The sequence below is a fragment of the Schistocerca cancellata genome, chromosome 4, assembly GCF_023864275.1.
Source record: "Schistocerca cancellata isolate TAMUIC-IGC-003103 chromosome 4, iqSchCanc2.1, whole genome shotgun sequence".
Lineage (NCBI taxonomy): Eukaryota > Metazoa > Arthropoda > Insecta > Orthoptera > Acrididae > Schistocerca > Schistocerca cancellata.
The window spans coordinates 202,485,322-202,507,974 of NC_064629.1; the positions used below are offsets into that span (position 1 = coordinate 202,485,322).

General features: G+C 38.0%; 1 protein-coding gene across 1 annotated transcript in view; it reads left to right on the forward strand.

Moving 5' to 3' along the window:
* The window catches only part of LOC126183192 (uncharacterized), a 192,306-nt gene extending 170,397 nt beyond the window's left edge, over positions 1-21,909 (forward strand). Inside the window, exons 18-21 of the mRNA XM_049924935.1 lie at positions 764-975; positions 11,654-12,199; positions 15,126-15,227; positions 15,603-21,909. Coding sequence (XP_049780892.1) covers positions 764-975; positions 11,654-12,199; positions 15,126-15,227; positions 15,603-17,515 — 2,773 coding nt within the window. The 3' untranslated portion in view covers positions 17,516-21,909. The remainder of the gene's footprint in view (positions 1-763; positions 976-11,653; positions 12,200-15,125; positions 15,228-15,602) is intronic.
* The last annotated feature ends 744 nt before the right edge of the window (positions 21,910-22,653 follow it).

Consider the following 22,653-nt stretch of genomic DNA (forward strand, 5'->3'; position numbering starts at 1 on the left):
TGCAAGCAGTCACACAGGGGAAGATCAAGGAAGGGACCGCAGAATCTTGCAGCATACTGAGTCAATATGAATTTTAACCAATGTGTTGGAACACCATTGTGACTAAAGATCCAACTCTTGGCTCTCGGTGTTAGTTGGATGGTGTTTAGGCGTCTGCAACTCAAGGCATTCATTGTCCTGCACACCACTTTCTAACAACTTTAATTATTGTTATAATAATAATAATAATAATAATAATAATAATGATAATGATAATATAAATAATATATAATAATAATTGTTGTTGTTGTTGTTAGCACTACATCTCTTTGACATAACATTTTATCTTCATTAGTTTCCCTTCAAGAACCAGTGAAGGTGGTTGTCATTGAACCATTGGAATATGGTGGAACAATGAAGACAGTTTTCTGCAAACACAGGAAATATTTCCCCTGAGCATTGAACAGCTGTCAGTCTGTTGCAAATTGTGAAACTACTAATTTATCTTCTTTCTTCTTCTGTAACGTTACTCGATCTTAACCAATAATAGCTGTGGCCATACTGCCTGGAGAAGGTAAAGCTTCTGGCTGCAGTGCATTTATGGATGGCCCAAACAGAAACAAAAATTTGCTTCTGCCTTGTTCATCTCAAGTCATATTGCAAAACTTTTCCTTGATGTACTTCTGTGTATCATTAAAATACTGTAAATTGCAATGTTTTTGATGTGAATGATTTTTAATTTTCATGTAAACAATGACTGACTAGATCATACTTCCTCTGCCAGGCATGGTTTCAACATAAGAGAGGGTAAAGCAACACAAGAAAGAACATCTGCTGAAAGAGAACGGCCTAAGGATCGTGAGAGGGACCGTAATCGTGGTCGGGACCGCGATAGAGAAAAGGAGCGTGAACCAGATCGTGAACGCAGTCGAGACAGGGAACGTGATCGGGATCGAGACCGTGAACGTGATCTTGACCGGGATCGAGAAAGGGATGGTGAGTAGTCTAATAATATGCTGTTTACTTCTCATGAATTGTTGTGACAATGCTATGTGACTAGTTCAATAGGTCTGCTTGCTTTTTAACAGTGTATGTAATCTAATGCCTATCCATCATATCATAGACTACTTTATTTTTTTGTTGTCTCCACTCATCTTAATTTTTAACTGGTCTGAATATCCTTGTCATAACCCTTGTACTGAAGAAAGCAAGTGTTGTTCTACATACTTATCTTTCTACATATGAGCTGTATGTTACAATGGGTTGACGATGATGTCTTATCTATCTTTATCTTTGTTGTATGTGCCAGGACTTAGAAATCCTGGGGAAGGGTGTTCTACAGTGCCCCGTTGGATAAGGGTGCACATCAGCTCACTCATGGGCAGACACAGGCACTGTATTCTAACTACCAGGTGGCCCAGTTGCACATTGTGCAGCATGCTATATGATTTCTTCTGTCACATTTTTCAGCTCATCTTTGTCTTGACATATTCCTACATTATAATTTACATACATCCACCATGTACGGGGCACGTTCAATTCTGAACCACTGCATTCCTTATGGCCCACTGCAGCTTTAGATTGGGGAAAAAAAGAAGAAGAAGAAGAAGAAGAAGAAGAAGAAGAAGAATTGTGTCACCCTCTCTGAGCTGTATTTCATTTAAAGTGTCTGACACATTTCCATCACACTGCAAACCATTGTATGCACATTCTTGTTAGATTGACCAGATTTTTGTGTCATTAAAAACTCTTGCAGTATTATTTAGTCTCTCTATGTGAATTCTGTTTTGTTCCTTTTTAAAGTCGATGTATAGGGTGAAAAGTTCATGTTATGCTCATAACACTTTTCCCATAGGTGTCTCAGAGTGAATACATTGCCCTTAGTTGTATATGTAGACAATATTTTGTATACTATGTTACAGAGGGAATGCCTTGGTAGTTGTAGCAGTTTGTCTTTTGGCTTTTTTTGGAGAATGTGTATTTCAGAGTTATTTCTATTATTCAGACATTTCCTCCTGTGTTTCATATCTTATGAATGAGATGCAGTATTTTACTATGGATCACAAATTTATTTTCTTTCACCATTTCTGCCACAATTTCATATTCTCCAGATGTCATGTTGTTCTTTAACCTTGTGATTCTCTTCTTCAGTTTTTTTGTATTGACTGCTGGTGTCTCATCTCCCATCTCACCTTCCATTTTCTCAGTACGTTATATTGATCTTAGTGGAGCTTAATTTATGTGGTGAAGTGTTGTCTTTAAAACTTTGTCTTTACTGGCCACTAAGCAACTATTCCTATCTAGAATAAAAGTGGCTCTCATTTCAGTTCTTCTTCTTGAGTTTTTAATTGCTTAGAAGAGCTGCCTCAATTTGTCACCGACTTACTTTTTCTGATTGTATTAATCTTCGTTTCCCCCTCTGGCCTCCCAGAAAAGTTCTTTCCTCCTGTCAATGGTTGCATTGGCTAGTCATTCAACTCTCCTCCTTCTCAATCAGTTGTGTGTTGACATCTACATCTATGTAGATACTCTGCAACCCACTGTACAGTGCATGGTGGAGGGTACCCTGTCCCACTACTTTTGATTTAATTTCCTGTTCCGTTCACAGAGCAAGAGAAAAACTACTGTCTACATCCCTCCATGTGAGCCTTAATCTTTCGTATCTTATCTTGGTGGTCCTTACGCAAAGTGTATGTTGCAGCAGTAGAATTTCTTGGCAGTCAGCATCAAATGCTGATTCTCTAAATTTTCTCACTAGTGTTTCTTGAAAAGAGTGTTGCCTTCCCTCCAGAGATTCCCATTTGAGTTCCTGAAGCATCTCCATAACACTTGTGTGTGTGTTCAAACCTACTGGTAACCAATCTAGCAGGCCGCCTCTGAATTCCTTCGATGTCTCCTTCAATCTGACCTGGTACGGGTCCCAAACACTAGAGCTGTATTCAAGAATAGGTCGCACCAGTGTCCTATATGCAGTCTCCTTTACAGGTGAACCTGTCTTTCCTAAAAAATTTCCCAATAAACTGCAGTTGACCATTCACTTTCCGTACCACAGTTCTCTCATGCACCTTCCATCTCATATCGCTTTGCAACATTACACCCAGATATTTAAACAAGTTGACTTGCTTTTAATTAATTTCTCTTCTGTTGTGTCCAATAGTTGCCTTCACTGTCTTCGTCATCAAATACCTTATTCAGCACCTTCACCCTCTGGTTCATTTCTTTCTTGTAAGTTATCAAACTGATTCCTAATTTACAATTTGTAACCAAGACTTACTTTATTGTGGTTCAGTTTCTTTCTTTTAATACCAGACAGTCTATTGCTGTTTCTCCTGTACTTGGTTTTCAATTCAATATCCAGCTTGCAAATGACCAGGAAATAGTGTATGTTTAATACTTTGGACTATTAATGTCTACAATGGATACCTGATTTATGGTTTTGCCACGTGGTGAGACTAAATTCATATATATATATATATATATATATATATATATATATATATATATACACACTCCTGGAAATGGAAAAAAGAACACATTGACACCGGTGTGTCAGACCCACCATACTTGCTCCGGACACTGCAAGAGGGCTGTACAAGCAATGATCACACGCACGGCACAGCGGACACACCAGGAACCGCGGTGTTGGCCGTCGAATGGCGCTAGCTGCGCAGCATTTGTGCACCGCCGCCGTCAGTGTAAGCCAGTTTGCCGTGGCATACGGAGCTCCATCGCAGTCTTTAACACTGGTAGCATGCCGCAACAGCGTGGACATGAACCGTATGTGCAGTTGACGGGCTTTGAGCGAGGGCGTATAGTGGGCATGCGGGAGGCCGGGTGGACGTACCGCCGAATTGCTCAACACGTGGGGCGTGAGGTCTCCACAGTACATCGATGTTGTCGCCAGTGGTCGGCGGAAGGTGCACGTGCCCGTCGACCTGGGACCGGACCGCAGCGACGCACGGATGCACGCCAAGACCGTAGGATCCTACGCAGTGCCGTAGGGGACCGCACCGCCACTTCCCAGCAAATTAGGGACACTGTTGCTCCTGGGGTATCGGCGAGGACCATTCGCAACCGTCTCCATGAAGCTGGGCTACGGTCCCGCACACCGTTAGGCCGTCTTCCGCTCACGCCCCAACATCGTGCAGCCTGCCTCCAGTGGTGTCGCGACAGGCGTGAATGGAGGGACGAATAGAGACGTGTCGTCTTCAGCGATGAGAGTCGCTTCTGCCTTGGTGCCAATGATGGTCGTATGCGTGTTTGGCGCCGTGCAGGTAAGCGCCACAATCAGGACTACATACGACCGAGGCACACAGGGCCAACACCCGGCATCATGGTGTGGGGAGCGATCTCCTACACTGGCCGTACACCACTGGTGATCGTCGAGGGGACACTGAATAGTGCACGGTACATCCAAACCGTCATCGAACCCATCGTTCTACCATTCCTAGACCGGCAAGGGAACTTGCTGTTCCAACAGGACAATGCACGTCCGCATGTATCCCGTGCCACCCAACGTGCTCTAGAAGGTGTAAGTCAACTACCCTGGCCAGCAAGATCTCCGGATCTGTCCCCCATTGAGCATGTTTGGGACTGGATGAAGCGTCATCTCACACGGTCTGCACGTCCAGCACGAACGCTGGTCCAACTGAGGCGCCAGGTGGAAATGGCATGGCAAGCCGTTCCACAGGACTACATCCAGCATCTCTACGATCGTCTCCATGGGAGAATAGCAGCCTGCATTGCTGCGAAAGGTGGATATACACTGTACTAGTGCCGACATTGTGCATGCTCTGTTGCCTGTGTCTATGTGCCTGTGGTTCTGTCAGTGTGATCATGTGATGTATCTGACCCCAGGAATGTGTCAATAAAGTTTCCCCTTCCTGGGACAATGAATTCACGGTGTTCTTATTTCAATTTCCAGGAGTATATATATATATATATATATATATATATATATATATATGTGTGTGTGTGTGTGTGTGTGTGTGTGTGTGTGTGTGTGTGTGTGTGTGTGTGGGAACATGGTTGATTTTACATAAACACCCCCAAAACTTGTGTTAAGTTAAAAAGTTGTACCCTATTCACAGTGAGTTTTTTGTTTGTTTGTTTTTTGTTTTGTGAAATATATTGTGTTTCTCTGCTTTTAAGTTAATGTAAGAACCTAAATAATTGCAAAAACGTTTTTTTTAATGAAAATTACACAATTCTTCCATATAACTTTGTTGTGCCTTGGTATTAAATTCCATCAAAAGTTTTGAAATTGTCATGACACCTGACAAAATTATCTTGCACAAATAAATTTCTCTACATTACCGTTTCATAAGTCTAATAATATATAGCCAGTTTGTTTTTTTGCGATCCCTCAAAGTCTTTCAAATGTCATGATACACTCTTAGAAAAACTCTAGTTTCATGGAACTGAAAGCTTCACACACAGTTGATTTGAATCATATTTGACAAACAGAATGCAAGATGTTTTCTGCATAATTCAGACAGTGTTAGAAAGGTAGAAAATTTTGGTGGCGGGGGTAAAATTTTGGATCCACTCCTATTATTTGTATATGTGAATAACCTTCCACTTACAAGAAAAATTCGTATGTTTTGCAGACGATACTTGTGTTACAGTAAATCCATTTAGAGAGACAGAAACAGAAGAGTTGTAAATTATACTTTCCAAATAATTATTAAGTGGTTCTCTGATAATGGACTCTCTCAGAATTTTGAAAGGAGGGGGGAGGAAAAAAAAGAAAGAAAAGAAAACAAAGACATCCTATATCAGTCAGTTCTGTACAACAAATACTCATACCAACAACTGATGTAGCACATGAGTGTGTGTCAGTAAGTAGAGTAGAATGCTCCAAATTTTTGGGTATACACATTGATGAAAATATGAACTGGAATAAGTGTATTACTGAGCTTCTCAAACAATTAAGTTCATCTGCTTCTGCTAATCTTGGAAACAAGACATATCAACCTCATGACATCTTTTGCATATTTCCACTTGATAATGCCATACAGAATACTTTTCTTGTAACTCATCTTGTTTCTTGTAACTCATCACTTAGAAAGAAAGTATTGCTTGCGCAGAAGCGAGCAGTAAGAATAGTATGTCGTTTTCATCCATGAATGTCGTGTAGGTACCTGTTGAAGGAGCAAGGCATTTTAACTATGCCATCAGAGTACATATTTCCGCTAATGGGATTCATCGTAAATAATCCCTTACGGTTTGAGAGGAATAGGAACATACACACAGTACTAGAGGGAAAAATATCCTTTATTATTAAAGTTGTCAGTGTCTCAAAAAGGAAAATTATTTATCCTGGACAACTCGTCCTATTCCACTGGCAAATTTCTACTTTAAAAATGCAGCTTGTTTTCAAGCATGAGTAGGAATAAAATGATAAATATGATCATTCATGTTAATACTAATCATGTATACATATCCCACAAACTGACTCGTTCCATATCATTTCCATAAAATAATCATTCAAATGACCTACAGAACATATAACTAACTACAGAAACCATGATTTAGTGATGGTTTTATTATTTATATATATACACCAATGAAGGCGATTACCACCACAATTCAAGTTCCATAATAGTGATAATGTAACTTCTGTGAACACTGCTTGTATGTTGTGATGAGTTAACTTGTTCCATAAGTGTTTGAATTACTCAAGATGAATGTGAGGATGTGCTTTCTGAAAACTATATGACTAATTTTGTTCCACTCTCTTGTACAATGTGAGCTTGTACTTCAATCCTAATTATCTCTTCATCAATGACATCTTTTACAGTAACCTTGCCTCTTTGTTTCATAGCCATCAGAGTTATGATTTTGATAATCCTACGGAACTGTAAGTAAGAATAAGTGACAAAACCACAAAATTCTGTATTTTATGATTGCCAGGGCATATACAATGATATGTAGATTATTTTATGTACTATGATAACTAGATGTGAGCTGTGCGTTACCTGCAAATGACTTCTCATATCATCAGTAACATGAAACTTCGTAAGTACAGTGCGACTTCTTCCATTCATGGCTTCTATTATTAGAGAACTTATACAGGGTGTCCCAGGAGGAATGGTCAATATTCAGGGATATGAAAGGAAAGCTCATTCAAAGCAAAAAAGTCGAGTAAACGTAGACTCTAAAGCACATACTTCAAGTTTTATGAGCACGTTTTCAGTGGAAGAGGTGTTTCATAGTAGGGAAGATATATATGTGCTCATAGCTCTTAAGGTATGCACATTAGAGCCCATGATTATTGGACATTTTTTCCTTGTTTTGGTCCATGCTACCATCTCTCAAAATATGGAAAGCAAAGAGCATGTAGTAGAATGGATTTGTTTCACAGTCTCAAAGACTTTTGGTGTGCAAGATGTATGAGACAGGCGAAATACCCTCAGGTGTTAAGAAGAATTTAATAATTCCATTTCCAAAGAAAGCAGTTGCTGACAGATGGGAAAATTATGGAACTATCAGTTTCATAAGTTATGTTTACAAAAGTCTAACATGAATTCTTTACAAAAGAGTGGAAAACTGGTAGAAGCCAACCTCACACAAGATCAGTTTGGTTTCCGGAGAAATGTAGGAACAGACGAGGCAATGCTGACCCTGCAACGTATCTTAGAAGATAGGTCAAGGAAAGGGAAACATACATTTATACCATTTGTAGACTTAGAGAACGCTTCTCACAATGTTGACTGGAATACTCTTTTACAGATTCTGAAGGTAGCAGAGGTAAAATATGGGGAGCAAAAGTCTATTTATAACATGTACAGAAACCAGACGTCAGTTACATGAGGTGAAAGGGAAGCAGTGGTAGAGAAGGCATTGAGATAGGGTTGTAGCCTGTCCTCGATGTTATTCAATCTGTACATTAAACAAGGGAAACCAAAGAAAAAATAGGAATAGGAATTGAAGGTCAGGGAAAAGAAATAAAAACCTTGCAGTTTGGCGATGACAGCAATTCTGTCAGAGACAGCAAAGGACTTGGAAGAGCAGTTGAACAGAATGGAAAGTGTCTTGAAAGAAGGATATAAGATGAACATCAACAAAAGCAAAACAAGAATAATGAAATGTAGTAGAACTAAATCAGGTGATACTGAGGAAATTAGGTTAGGAAAAGAGACACTTAAAATAGTATATGACTTTTGAGCAGCAGAGTAACTGATTGTGACTGAAGTAGAGAGGATATAAAATGTAGACTGGCAATGGCAAGAAAAGCATTTTTGAAGAACAGAAATTCGCTAACATCGAATATCGATTTAAGTGTTAGGAAGTCTTTTCTGAAAGTATTAGCCTGGAATGTAGCCATGTATGGAAGTGAAACATGGACGATAAACAGTTTAAACAAAACGAGAATAGAAACTTTCGAAATGTGGTGTTACAGGAGAATGTTGAAGGTTAGATGGGTTGACCATGTAACTAATGAGATGGTACTGAATAGAACTGGGGAGACAAGAAATTCGTGGCACAACTTGACCAAAAGAATGGATCGGTTGATAGGACACATTATGAGACATTGAGGGATCACCTCTATAGTATTGGAAGGAAGTGGGTGGGGGGTATCATAGAAGGAGACCAAGAGCTGAAATACAGTAAGCAGATTCAGAATGATGTAGGCTGCAGTAGTTATTTGGAGATGAAGAGGTTCGCACACTATAGAGTAGCTTGGAGAGCGGCATCAAAACAGTCCTAGGAGTGAAGACAGCAACAACAACAACAGCAATATAATTAGCATAGGAGAAATAATTGAACGTACTGAACTGCTTGAAAATACACTTGCTTTTGATTACATTTATTTCAATGATAAAATTTATTTTAAAAAATGCATTAGCAGTGGGGAATTCTTTAACTGGGAATCAAGCAGACATTTTTGTTAATCATTTTGAAATTAAACTGTTTGAAGAAAATCCTGAAATTACCAGTAAATCATTAATTATAAGAAATATGCCGTGACAATACTCTGTTGCTTCAAAAAAGATGAAACAGATACTTCAGCCTAACTTTTAAATACATTGGTCCCAAACTTTCATTTGTTGCAGGATATGAAAATGAAAATGTCAGGAGAATCAGTTTTCTTGATCTTACACCATTTCTAAACACAATCATAAATTTATTTTACTATTTACAGGAAACCAACTGCAACAGATGTTATCATAAACTTTTTTTTTGCCCACTCAAATATAAAAAAGTGTTATTTCATTCAATGATTCGTAGAATATTAAAATTTTGGCTAAAGTCAGACAAAATCCAAAAAGACATAGCTATTCTTAAACAGATTGCTACGGCCAACAATTTCAATGCTAATGAAGTTGATGATTTGGTCAATAACTTATGGAGATTGATACTCTCAAAATGCAATGAATTTAAAATTTACCTTAATTACTGATATGGGTAATATAAATAAATTATTTAACAGTACTGACATCACCATATTTTTCTCTACCAACAATTTTCTACAGAAGGTGCATAAACTTGCAGTTGGTAGCTAGAGTATCAAAGTCTGGTATTTACAAAGTTCTTTGTAATGGCTCGATAAACAAAACATCGGGCAAACTGTCCGAAGTTTCCGTATCCACTTCACAGTACACACAGGTAGTGCCTGTGGCAAATCATTATTTGGCCAACATCTTATGCAAAATATGCATTCTGAAGGTTCTCTCCAGAATAACTTAAAAATTCTTCATAATGCCCCCAAAGGGTACTTTCTTAATATCCTTGAGGAAATCGAGATTTATGCACGTTACAGAAATGAGCCATCTTTCTTCACTAAATGAGCAACTGGACTTAAAAACATTTTTATTGTCTTTTCGATGATCTGCTAGTAAATATTCCTGCTCTTTCGTTTCCCTTTTTTATCTTATTTTATCTTTATAACATAACATATATTTTTTACATTTTTTAGTTATTGGTTTCAATCTTATTTTATTCTTGGGCTACATGATCCACAGATGGTATAAAGGGTCTCAAACTGTACTTATTTCCCAGTTAGTGATAATTTTGATTATTTTTGGCTATTTGTATATTTTTTCCATTTCCCGGCTGACTAGTTTTAGACAGCATATTTTGGCTGCTGGTATATGTTTTCTGTGTTCAAGTTCCAGGCCAACAACTTTTCAACCTGCATACTCAAGTTTGTTCACTGATTTTCACATCTCCACCGTGTCCAGTGGCATCTTCTTGTTGCCACAACAACAATGGCACAACATGTGCATACCAGAACTACGACTTATAAACTCATCAGTTCCTGGTGTCTCATCAACTGTATACATCTCCGCGGGGATCAGTGGCATCCATTTTTCGATGCGATAGTGGTTCACCGAAACTTTGTCCATGTAGCGACAGATTGTGTCACCTGTCGGCATTACACCTTTGGTTTATGGTCTGCTTACCAATGACGTACCATATTGATACTCTTTGTGCCATCTCCACGACAATCGATGGCTTCACTTTTAATCGTCTTTACTGCGTATTCCTTTGATTTGTTTTACACTTTTACATACTGTTCACACAGGGCAGCTAATACTCATATAACTGATTGTTACTAGTTTGTTTTGCATTTACTTTTTATCATTGTTTTACTGATCAACTACGGCTTGTACCAGTTAATGCTGATGTAATTTAATGTCTTTATTTTTAATTTTTAGTGCTCAAATTTATAATTGTGGTGTATTCAAGCTTTTCAGCAACTGACATTTGTATCTTTGCATATATGTTTCGTGCTCTGACTGCCGTCTGTGCTCACCACCTGAGATAAACATCTTTCCATTAATTTTACGTTATTTTATTGGTCTTAGTTTTTTAACTTCATTGTTTTCTAAGTTGTTAAATCATCTGTAATTCTGAGATTTTTTCTGAATATGATTGTAATTGATTGAATCTGCTGACCATTTTAGTAAATATTTTATGCAATGAACACAGAATTCAAAAAATAAGTTTTTGCTACCAAAATAATCAATCCAGTTCATTCACAAATAATACTTTTGCATTAATTGATCAAGAATGTAGATGTACAACAACATCTGCATGCCCCCTGACATACTACACACAGTTAGCACACCATAACAAATATAGGTGCCCAAGCTATAATTTGGAACGTTGATTGTCCCTGAACTTAACAGTGAATATAACACAGTGGGAACTATATATAGATTCCACTGGTATACATCAAGTGCTTACCTCCAGTGTTGGGAATGTGAACCAATTAAGTGTCATATTTACCCATTGGTGTGGTGCACAAGTGACCCTGTGTGAATTTTATGAATTCGCCCGTGCCTAACCTCCTCAACATGCAGGGTAGATCAAACTAATGTTGATGACTGGGAAGAGGTCTGGTAGCAAAACCTACGGCCGAGATTATTTTGAAATGGGAAAATATACCAAGGAGCAGGAAAAACTGAAATTTTGAGTAAATTTTCTGACCCCATATCGGTATGTGTTCTCTCTAACAAATGCCTACTATTTTGTGGACTGGGTCATCTAATACACCATATTAAACTCTCACCAACTGTTTGTGATGGGCACTTGGAGTAATAACTTATTAGGATGTAAATTTTGCTGAACTCTCTTTACATCATATGATAAAATAATGTCAGTTTCTAAGAATATTGGTAGTTTTTATTGTCATTGTGAACACCTCCTTTCTATTTTCTTTCAGCTACTGGACCACCAGTGTTTCCTGGTCCTAGAAGTGACTTCAGGCCTCCAGGTCCTGATGGGTTTATTCCTCCAGGACAAATGGGTTTTAGGCCACCAGGTCCAGGACAGTTTTTAGCAAGAGGGGTTACTGAACCGTTGCCACCAGGACATGAGAGAGAGAATTTTGATCCTAGGGGACCACCACCTCATGAGATGTTTGAAGGTCGACAGAGACCTGATGACTTTGTACAGAACAGGGAAGACTTTGATCATAGAAGAGGTCATGAAGATTTTCCTCCAAGGGGGCCACACCATGCAGAAGATTTCAATATGTCTTTGAGAACAGACGATTTTGAACGCCGAGGGCCTTCCCGTGGACCGCCTGTTGAAGAGTTTGAACCGAGAGGCCCATATCCTGATGACTTTGGCCGTGTGCGAGGTCCTAGACCTGACATGTTTCCACCTCGAGGCCCAGAAATGTTTGGACCAAGAGGAATGATGGGCCCCAGAGGTCCAATGCGACCTGAAGGCTTTGGACCTCGTCCAATGCTAATGCGTGGACCTGGTAAGTTGAAATTCTTACAATTAAAATGTTTATCTGTTGTTCTTTCGTATATAAATTCCAAGAAATTTAGAAGGAACGTGTGTCAGTAATGGTTGGCAAGATTATTTTTGTTTATCTTGTAAGAAGAGGTGGTTATTGTACCCATAGTAAGTGTGATACAGAACTTAAAAAAGAAGAGGGGAAAGAAAAGTGTAATCTAGTTGTAATCATGCCTCTCTGGATTATCCTTTTGGTAATAATAATATCAAACATGACATTAGCAGTCTTGCTTTTGTATTTACTACATTTTATGAAACTTGTTTGATTTCTGTTATAAGGTGCAAGTATTACAGAGGGTAGTATTATAGAGAAAAAAGTAGTAGTGAAGAATATATGTGTTTACAGACTAAGATTCTAAGTGTAATTCCCATTGAGTTTGTTCCCTGCTTAAAGGCATGAAAAATTGATAGTAATGGTGGGTAGAAATGGGCACATGTTATATACGTGTAACATTTGTACTTGATGTCAGCGGATTTTCGTTTTCTCGTTGTGTTGTGAAATCATGCAAGTCGTGCATCATTAATCATTTAGAACTGTAGGTGTAGGTGGGTGATGCCAAATACTTATGGCTCCTTTATGATGTCCACTACCATCACTCCCACAACATTCATTTCTATTTCTGCTGCATTCCAGGCAAAATTTCATTCCACTGCTTTCTGTATTCCTTCGTACAGTTCTTAACTGTGTTGGCCCTTGTTCTAACAGATCTAGTGTAGAACCAGAATGAGATTTTCATTCTGCAGTGGAGTGTGCTGATATGAAACTTCCTGACAGATTAAAACTGTGTGCCGGATCGAGACTTCAACTCGGGACCTTTGCCTTTTGCAGACAAGTGCTCTACCAACTGAGCTACCCAAGCACGACCCGTCCTCACAGCTTCAATTCTGCCATTACCTAGTCTACTACCTTCCAAACTTTACAGAAGCTCTTCTGCGAACCTTGCAGAACTAGCACTCCTGGAAGAAAGGATATTGCGAAGACATGGCTTAGCCATGTGAAGTTTGGAAGGTAGGAGACGAGGTACTGGCAGAATTGAAGCTGTGAGGGCGGGCGGTGAGTCGTGCTTGGGTAGCTCAGTTGGTAGAGCACTTGCCCTTGAAAGGCAAAAGTCCCAAGTTCAAGTGTCGGTCTGGCACACAGTTTTAATCTGTCATGAAGTTTCAGATCTAATGTAGTTATACACAATGATGTAAACACAACGCTATGACACTCTTAATTACATTTAAAAAGTCCACAGCTTTAGTCATTCTGTTATTCCATGATTTCGTACCTTTTTTGAAAATTGATCAGGTGGTAGGCATACTTTGTTTTTTATGCTGGGCAGTTGTGTCGGGATGAAATAAGTTCCCATAGAGCTTACAAAGCAGAGTTCAGGAATGTAAACTTGTTTATGGCCTTAGTGTAAGATAGTCATTTATAAGAAATGGAAATATTCTGTCACTATTTCAAATCCAGGTTTTTCAGCTTTCAGGACTGTTCATAATGACAGTTGAAATCTTTCATGTTAAGTGGTTGGAACTTTTGGTGGCTAATGTGTGGTGGTAGTATGTCAACAGTCTGTGTGATTTGAAGTTGTATTTCACCATTTATGATGCCTGAAGTATGTATGTGATTGATAGAAACAATAAGTAAGGGCTGTATTTTCAGTGTAATGTTTTACTAATTTGGTCATTCTGTATATTTTGTGGGATATCACGCATAATTAGGAACGTGTGGATTTTAACTGGCATGGGATCAATTCGCCATTACTTTCCTGCATCTGCATCATCCCAAAAAGCCACATTATGGTGCACAGCAGAGGGTACTGATTGCACTATCATTACTTCCTTCCTTTTCTTTATAAACTGCGGATAGTCCATGGGAAGAATGTTTATTGTTTAGCTTCTGTTTGAGCTCAGCTCTCTCTAATTTTATCTTCATGGTCTTTCCACAAGATACAGTATATGGAGGTGTAAGTACTATACTGATTGACTTTACTAGGAGTGTACACTCTTGACATTTTTACAGCAAACCGCACCATGATCCACAATGCCTCACTTATAGCATCGAGCATCTGCAACTGGAGTTGACCGAGTGTCTTTGTGACACTTTCACACATACTAAATGAACTTGTGGGTAGACTGCAATTCTAGGGGACTCTTACAATGAATCTATGCGGCATCTGCTTTACCTGTGATTAGTTTTACGTGGTCTTTCCACTTTAAATTGCCCCATGCATATATTCCCAGGTATTTTATAGAGTGACTGCTTTCAGTGACTCTTCTGCAATCATGTACTCATACAATAACAGGCCTTTTTGCCTATTTACGTGGAATATATTACATTTATTTATGTTGATGGTCAACAGTCAATTCCTCCATCAAATATTGGTCTTCTGCAGCTCTTCCTGCAGTTTACTACATGCTGGTTTCATGTTTAATAACTACATTGATGACTGTACTGTAAATACTAGCATTTATATCTCCCCTACAATCGTCTTAATATAGTAAATTAAATGCTACTACTAATGATATTTTTGTGAGAGTCTGCATCACGAGAAATTTTTCATTTAATTAACGTTAATTTGATATCTCATTGGTGTAAATCTCTTGTCATTGTAGTGCTGCTGATATAGATCGTTATGCGTTGTTTCAAGGGAACAGAAGGTTATTGTTGTTATTATTTATCATCATCATCATCATCATCATTATTATTATTAGCCAAACGATTGCTGTCTCGTCTGTCAAAATTAAGAGAATATTGAATCAGCTTACAGCATTTTATCATAAAGTAGGAAACCAGAACATGTAAAGACATAAATGTCGGACTGTGTCCTGCTGTCAGTATGTTTATTAATGGTCTAAAATGACTTCCAACTTATTTGTCCATTATTTCTGCAACTCTGTAGGACCCATGTTCCACCCAAGAGGACCACCTCATCCAATGGCAATGAGAGGAATGGGACCAGGACCAGGACCGGGGCCAGGACCAGGGCCTGGTCCAAGACCTGGTAAATACAATTATTCAATGAATATTTTCTTTAATAATATTGTTTTCTTCTATAGTGTGGATAGGTTAGGAAAAAACATTTCATTTATAGGAAGCTAGAGAGCAAAGAACATTGTGAAATTTTTTAATGATTTCGTTTTTGTTGTTCTGTTAGTAAGAACATTTATTACAATTGTAACAGATTTAAGAGCTTGCATGATATCTGCACAATTAGGTTATAGACTGTCACTGTGTTCTGTTGTATAGAAATGCAAAGAGAGAAATTATCAAACTGTTGCAGTTTTCAACTACAGCTATTGAAATACAAATTTTTTAATAATTTTATAATCTCATAGATAATAGACAACTGTATAATTTAGTGTTTATGTGTTTTCAGGTATGTGGATGGATAATCAGGGACCTCCTATGTATCCACCAAGAGGATTCGAAGGACCTCCTGGCGAGGGCCCACCGCCAGATGGATTCTTTCAGAGACCACCATTTGATGACATGGAGCGGCGGCAGTGGGAAGATGGGAGGCATGCACGGGGCCGTGGACAGGGTCCAAGAAGAGGTCCTGGAACACCTGGACCTGGATTTGCTCCTCATGCAGGAAACCGTAGACGTGAGGAGGAGTCACCACTACTTCAGAGTCCAGCAAAGCGTGCAAAAGCTGAGGATTTGCCATCTGCAGAAAAATGTAAGGAGGAGAAGGTATTTAGAAAATCAGAAAGGGATCGTAATAGGCGGTCCCGGTGGAGTAGTGCTTCTCCTAAAGAAGACAAGTTTGAGGAAGTTAGTGTGGAAAATAATAGTGACACTACGTTTAAAAGGTCAGGGGCAGTAGATGAAACATCACTGTGTTCTATAAAATCTGAAGAGCACCGTGAACAGAAAGAAAGTGTTAATTCTGAGAAATGTGTGACTTCAGAGCCTGCAACAGATCTAGACTGTGGGGAAAACACTCCTTGTCCAAGTAACAATCAGTCGGACCACCAAAAGCAAGTCATGGATAATGAATCACATGTAAGTTCCCAAGGTGAACCAGGAAATGATCAAGAGTCATCTACTGCAGTGAATTTTGATAATACCACAGAAGTGAGTTTTTCTGGTGCCAGAGAAAAGAATTTTGGTGACACCTCCAAAGTGTTTCTCAGCACAGAACTGTCTCATACAGATACTACCGAAGTCAATTTCCCTGACGGAATTGAAATGATTCACACCAATGAAGTGATTCATACTGACACCAGTCAGATTAATTCTCCTGTCGCCTCTGAACTAGTTCATTCTGACACCATTAAAGTGACTCACACTACTGAAGTAGTATGTACTAACACCACTGAGGTGCTTCATACTGACACAACTGAGGTAGTTCATACCGACACCGTTAAGTTGGTTCATACTGAGACCACTGAGGCATATCATAGAGACACCACCGATACATTTCGTACAGATGCCACTGGGGAATTTCATGAAGACACAAATGAGGCATTTTGTGAAGACACAAATGAGGCATTTTGTGAAGACACAAATGAGGCATTTTGTGAAGACACAAATGAGACATTTCGTGAAGACACCAATGGGGCGTTTCATGAAGACACCAATGGGGCATTTCATGAAGACACCAATGGGGCGTTTCATGAAGACACCAATGGGGCGTTTCATGAAGACACCAATGGGGCGTTTCACGAAGACACCAGTGAGGCATTTCACGAGGACACCAATGGGACGTTTCACGAAGACACCAATGGGGCGTTTCATGAAGACACCAATGGGGCATTTCACGAAGACACCAATGGGGCGTTTCCTGAAGACACCAATGGGGCATTTCATGAAGACATCAGTGGGGCATTTTGTGAAGAAACTAATGGGGCCTTTCATGAAGATCCAAATGAGGCTTTTCCTGCAGACTCTACTGGTGCATTTCATCCAGACTCTACTGAAGGATTTCATGCTGATTCTACTGATGAGTTTCATGCTGATTCTACTGATGCTTTTCATGCAGACTCCACTGAGGCATTTCAGACAGATGCCACTGATGTATTTCAGACAGACACCACTGAGCCGTATCAGTCAGATGCCACTGATGTGTTTAATACAGACACTACTGATGTGTTTAATACAGACACTGCTGATGTGTTTAGTACAGACACCAATGAAGTGTTTCAGTCAGAATCTGCTGATGTGTTTCGTACTGAGGCCACTGAGGTATCTCAAACTCCAAGCACTCAACTATCTGATAATGACACCACTCAAGTGTCTGATGCTGATGTCACTCAAGCGTCTCATAGTGATGAAACTTCAGCATAATAAGCTACATATTTACAAATATTTTGATACATTTCTCTTACCCTGCAAAATTTTTTGAAACACTCTTATTTTCAGATATTCCTCTTCCTCAACTACTAAATGTGAATGATGTTTTAGTCTCAAGACTAATTCACAGAAACATGGGGAATGAAAACTGATAAAAGTGTTTAACTGAGTAATAATGCACAGGTAGTCTCCGACTTACTGATGCCCAATCATTCAGTATTTTTAAGAATCAGATTACTGTAAATTGGGTTATAGGTCACTCCTTATTGCTTACGATAGTTATTGTCTTATGTTAACAATGTCTCTTTTTGGTCACCAATCACAAGGTTGATTCTTGTCACTTATCAGCTATTCGCTTCATTTCTGTATAACTGTTGCACCTCATGTCATTAATGGTTTGCCTTTTGCACTCATATCTAAACCTGCCTGTGAGATTCTTTCCCCCTTCTGTTCCTTCAACTATGGTTTTTAGAAACAACAAATTTTGTGATGTGTGCCAGCCATCCTATTTCTCTGTTTCATTATGCTCTTTTGTATAATTTTTTCCTGTTGACTCATTGCAATATGTTCCATTTTATAAAAATCATTCGAAAGGAAATGTAATGCATTTGCTTAGTCTCTGTTTCTGTTGCCTCCAAAATAGAAATCTCAATCTTGTCATCCTATGAATGAAGATGTTTTGCTGTATCAGTCACAGATTTTGTTTACTTTTTTAAAGGTATTACGCATTTAAAAAACGGTCCACATTGTCAGGTGTCCTTACAGTTAGTTGCATTTACGTGATAGTTCTCTGTATTTAAATTCAGTTAATTTCATCAAAAAGTTGGTGCTGCTCACTAGGAGCACTTCCTGTGAATGTGTCAATGGTAATTTTGTAATTGCAGTATCTTCTTTTACACAACCCTCTCTAACAAAAGAATACAATGCTTGCATGTAAACTTTTGTGGCTCAATGGCAAAGCATGTTAATAATCCCATGTTTACATTCTCGTGTCACTTTTTCGGAAATGTTTCAAGTGAAATAAGTCAATTCCATGTTCAAAAAAGAAGTAGGACACGTGCAGACCCAATTTATTTATTTATTTTGTTTTTCACTAGAAAACAATTGTGAATGCTCTAATTGTCAATTAATTTTTTCCTAAGGACTGCAATGTGACTTTCTTTGTAAAAAGGAATCAAATACAACGTGATATAAGTAAAAGAAGGTAAACACACAGTGTCATTCAAAAATTTATTATGTTGCTCCTAATATATAACAGTGAACAGTTGTGTTCTTGTTCAGCTGTAATTTCATTTTCCCCAGTCATCATGACTCATTGTGCCCTTTCCCCTTTCAGATCTTTTTTTCATTGAAGATTTCAACTTAGAGCATAAAATGACTTTTTTCTGACATGATGACGTAAAGCTTGCACTTTTCCTTCAGATCTACAAATTATACCTAGGAACCCATAATTTCATACGTATTTCAGTTACAGTATTTCAAGAGATATTTTGATTAGATATATGTTGTCACATTTTATCATAGCTTAGGCCTGTATTAGGTTGAAGACTTCCTGTGCAGTTAAATGTGTGAGCACCCCATGGTGTTTGTGTGACACACATTTGTTATATCTGTGTTTTTCTTGTGTAATGTAAAGGAGTACTTGCTGAGGAGATTGGAACAAATATTTTAAAATATTGTGTACTAATAATTTTTGTATGTTTTGCTAATTTGTTGCTCCTTTAATAGTGTTTCTGTGTTGAAATGTGCACGTCCATCTTGTTTTGATTGATGAATGTAATGGTGAAATACTATTAATTTACCATATTTGCAGTTAAAATTAATTATGTTGTTAAGTCTTATAATAGAATTATAAGTACAAGGTGCACGAAAATTGCCATCCTTAAAAGACTGTTTTTAGGCATGCAAGTGAACACAGGACAATTTTTGAATAAAGACAAAGAAATTTTTATCTGTGATATATACAAGCAACTCTTGTGGAGTTAGTTATTTTTTAGAATAACCACATTGGTTTATGATCAAGTTTTTATTCATAGTGTTTTATGAAAATGTTGTTTTATTAAAAGTTTTCATTTCCAAACTGTTCTGAGTAGTTACAAAATGGCTGGTTTTCAACATGCTTTCTTTCCACATAGCATCTGAGAATCTGAACTATTTTTATTATTGACACAATGTGTTCCCTCAATAGAAAGACAAAATGTTGGGAGTGATATGTTATATAAATAATAAACCTCATTCATTTCCCTCCCTTTGTTCATCCAGAAGCTTTTTCCTTATTTAAAAGTTTTTAATGTCATCATTAGTTGGGACCCTTTCTTTTAATTGTTCAGTTGACATTATAAATTTCACTGTCGTGTAGGTCAGGCTTCCCAATTCATGTCAGTGTTCGGGAATGTATAATGAAAACAATGAGTACAATATTTACAAATCTATTTGTACATACCCATTTCTAATTCATTACAAGTTATGATGTTATGTATCAATTTCGCAATAAAGCCAGCAGCATTTTCTGCAAAAGTGTAAATAATTCTGTGTGTGCTAGGAGTGTTATTTTAAAAAGTGAGAGTGGTCCATAAAGTGTAACGAATGAAGTAGAATAACCATATAGAAAATATCTCTTTATTTTTGTAATAATTTCTCATCTCTGCTTTCTACTGAACACCAAACAAGACATGCAGTGTTGTGCAAGCACTTGGGAATGCTCTTGCTTTTCTTGTTATTCCATTATTGGGAACCTCAATGACATTACAAACCTTGAATTTCTCTTTCACTATGCTTAAATTCTCTTAAAAGTGACTGAAAGACTTCGCAAATTTCACAGTTGTATATGGCTGTGGTGATGTATCTACTGTAGCATAAAAATTACATTTTCATGCGATGTCGCCCAAAATAGTTTCCATTCAGTTGTAAATCATATCTACATATGTATGAAATTTTGCTTTACTTTTCATGGCTGGTAAAGTGGTGAAGTCTTGGTATAACATTGGACTCGTATTAATCATTGCCTTAGTTAATGCATACATAAAAACAGCAGCTGAAAAACAGGAACAGAGTGCCAATAAGTAGTATGATACCCATTTATCTTCAGAAAAAGCCGGAGACAGATTTAGCTGTAAAATGTTACATGTAGTTCAGTGATTTCTCATCTGTCATCAGATATACTCTAGTGTTACTGTAACACATGAAAAACCTGTGTATCATCTGCAAAAGTCTTCTGTTTTTAAATCTCTCCATGAAGACAAAATCATTTCTGAACTACAACTAATGGTGTACACTAGATCATTAATATACTTGTCTGCTATTTTACTGCCCCTATCCTCAGCTCTTGGAAATGATGATGATACATATAGAAAGTTTTTTTTTTTTGTGCTCAATCCTCATTTCATTTTACCTGGTTGTTTCTTTTCAAAATATTGGCTGCAACAGTAGAAAATGTTCTCCACAATCCTAATTCAGCTTAACATTAGTAATATGCACACTATATTTCTTTTAATTTTTTAGATGACAGTATCATGTGCTCTAGTATTCTAGTCTCTTGGGTGGAGTGAGAGTTCTGATATTTTACATTAAATAGCTTTTACTAGGTGTAATTCTAGGTCAGACTCTGATAAAAAATAACTTCATAATCTTTGCAGTATCATATTTACACAACTTCAGATAAAAATCCAATGTTTTTGTGCCTTTCTATTTGTTCTGAGCCTAAAAAACTGTTTTATTTTTACACTTCACTATTATGATGTTTTGACCACCATTTGCAACCCAGAATTTCTTTGTTTTATGTAAATGGTGATGGTGGGAGAAAGGGGGTGGATATACACTTCATTTCTGAGTGTACACCCATTGTTGGGTACTTTTTTTTGTGTTCCAGTTTTATTCATCTCATCTTTTTATTTTCCACTGGTAGGAAATGCACAAGTGACACCTGTTTCAAGAACTATAGCTTGACCATTGACACTGTTATGTTACTGCCAATCTTGACAACACTGCTTGGTGATGGCACTTTTCTTAGGATAGTTAAGTATTTAGGGCATTACAAAATATTTATTTTGATACTGAATATAAAAGGTTCAAAAAAATAAAACAGTTGTTTGAGTGCACTAGAGATAGACTTGTACCAAAAACATTGTTTTACTGAAGTTGGAGGCCAATGATAAGCATCTGTGCAATTGGGTTTACAATTTATATAAAGAAATAGACAAATTAGTTATTGGTTAAGTGAAAGAAGTAGCTCTCAATTATTGTCTATCAGCCCATAACATTTGCTACACTCAGTTGATCAGAATAAGAATGGACACAATCAGATAAACAGAGGAGGAAATACGTATGTATAAACATTATCTGCAGTGGGCAATAGTGCATTTCTCTCTCTCTCTCCCTCCCTCCCTCCCCTCCCCTCCCCTCCCCTCCCCTCCCCTCCCCTCCCCTCCCCTCCCCTCCCCTCCCCTTCCCACCCCTCCCCTCCTTTCTCTCCCTCCCTTCTTCCGTCCCTTCCACCCTCTTCCTCTGCCCCCCTCTCCTTTTCTGTCTCCCCACCCATCACCCCCCCCCCCCATCAACCCCCCCTATCCCCCTCATCTCTGAGAGGGTCAGTGTTTTTGGCTGTCTGTCAGCATGTAACAACCCCATCTTTCTGAAGTATAATTTATTTTTGCAGCACATTTTTCCATGTTTTCCATTTCGTTTCGGTACCCTGCAGGTTTGGTCTTAGTTCATTCATGTAAATATTTGTCTGTTGTGGGTTTCTGTACTATGGCGACCTAATCCCAAGGTATTTGTTGGATTCAGTTTCAGAGAGAATCCATTACAGTTCAGGCGCACAGTTTTTCTATAGTTGGGTTTTTTTTTTTTTTTCAGTTATAACTTTGTAAGCTAAATGTGTATGATAGAAGGGAAAGTTTGCAACTTATTAAACATATTGGTGTAATTGATTTGTTATTGATATTAGTACTGATAAATACCCAAGACAAAATTCAGTACTCATTAAATTTCAGGGACTTTTCTTTTTGTCAGTAAACAGTGCACATTTTGCTGAAATTGCTGCTGGCTTTATAGAAATGTCTATCTGTGTACACAATTAGTTTAAGTGACATGATTATAAAGGAAATATGACCAGTGCCAGTCGTACACTTGTG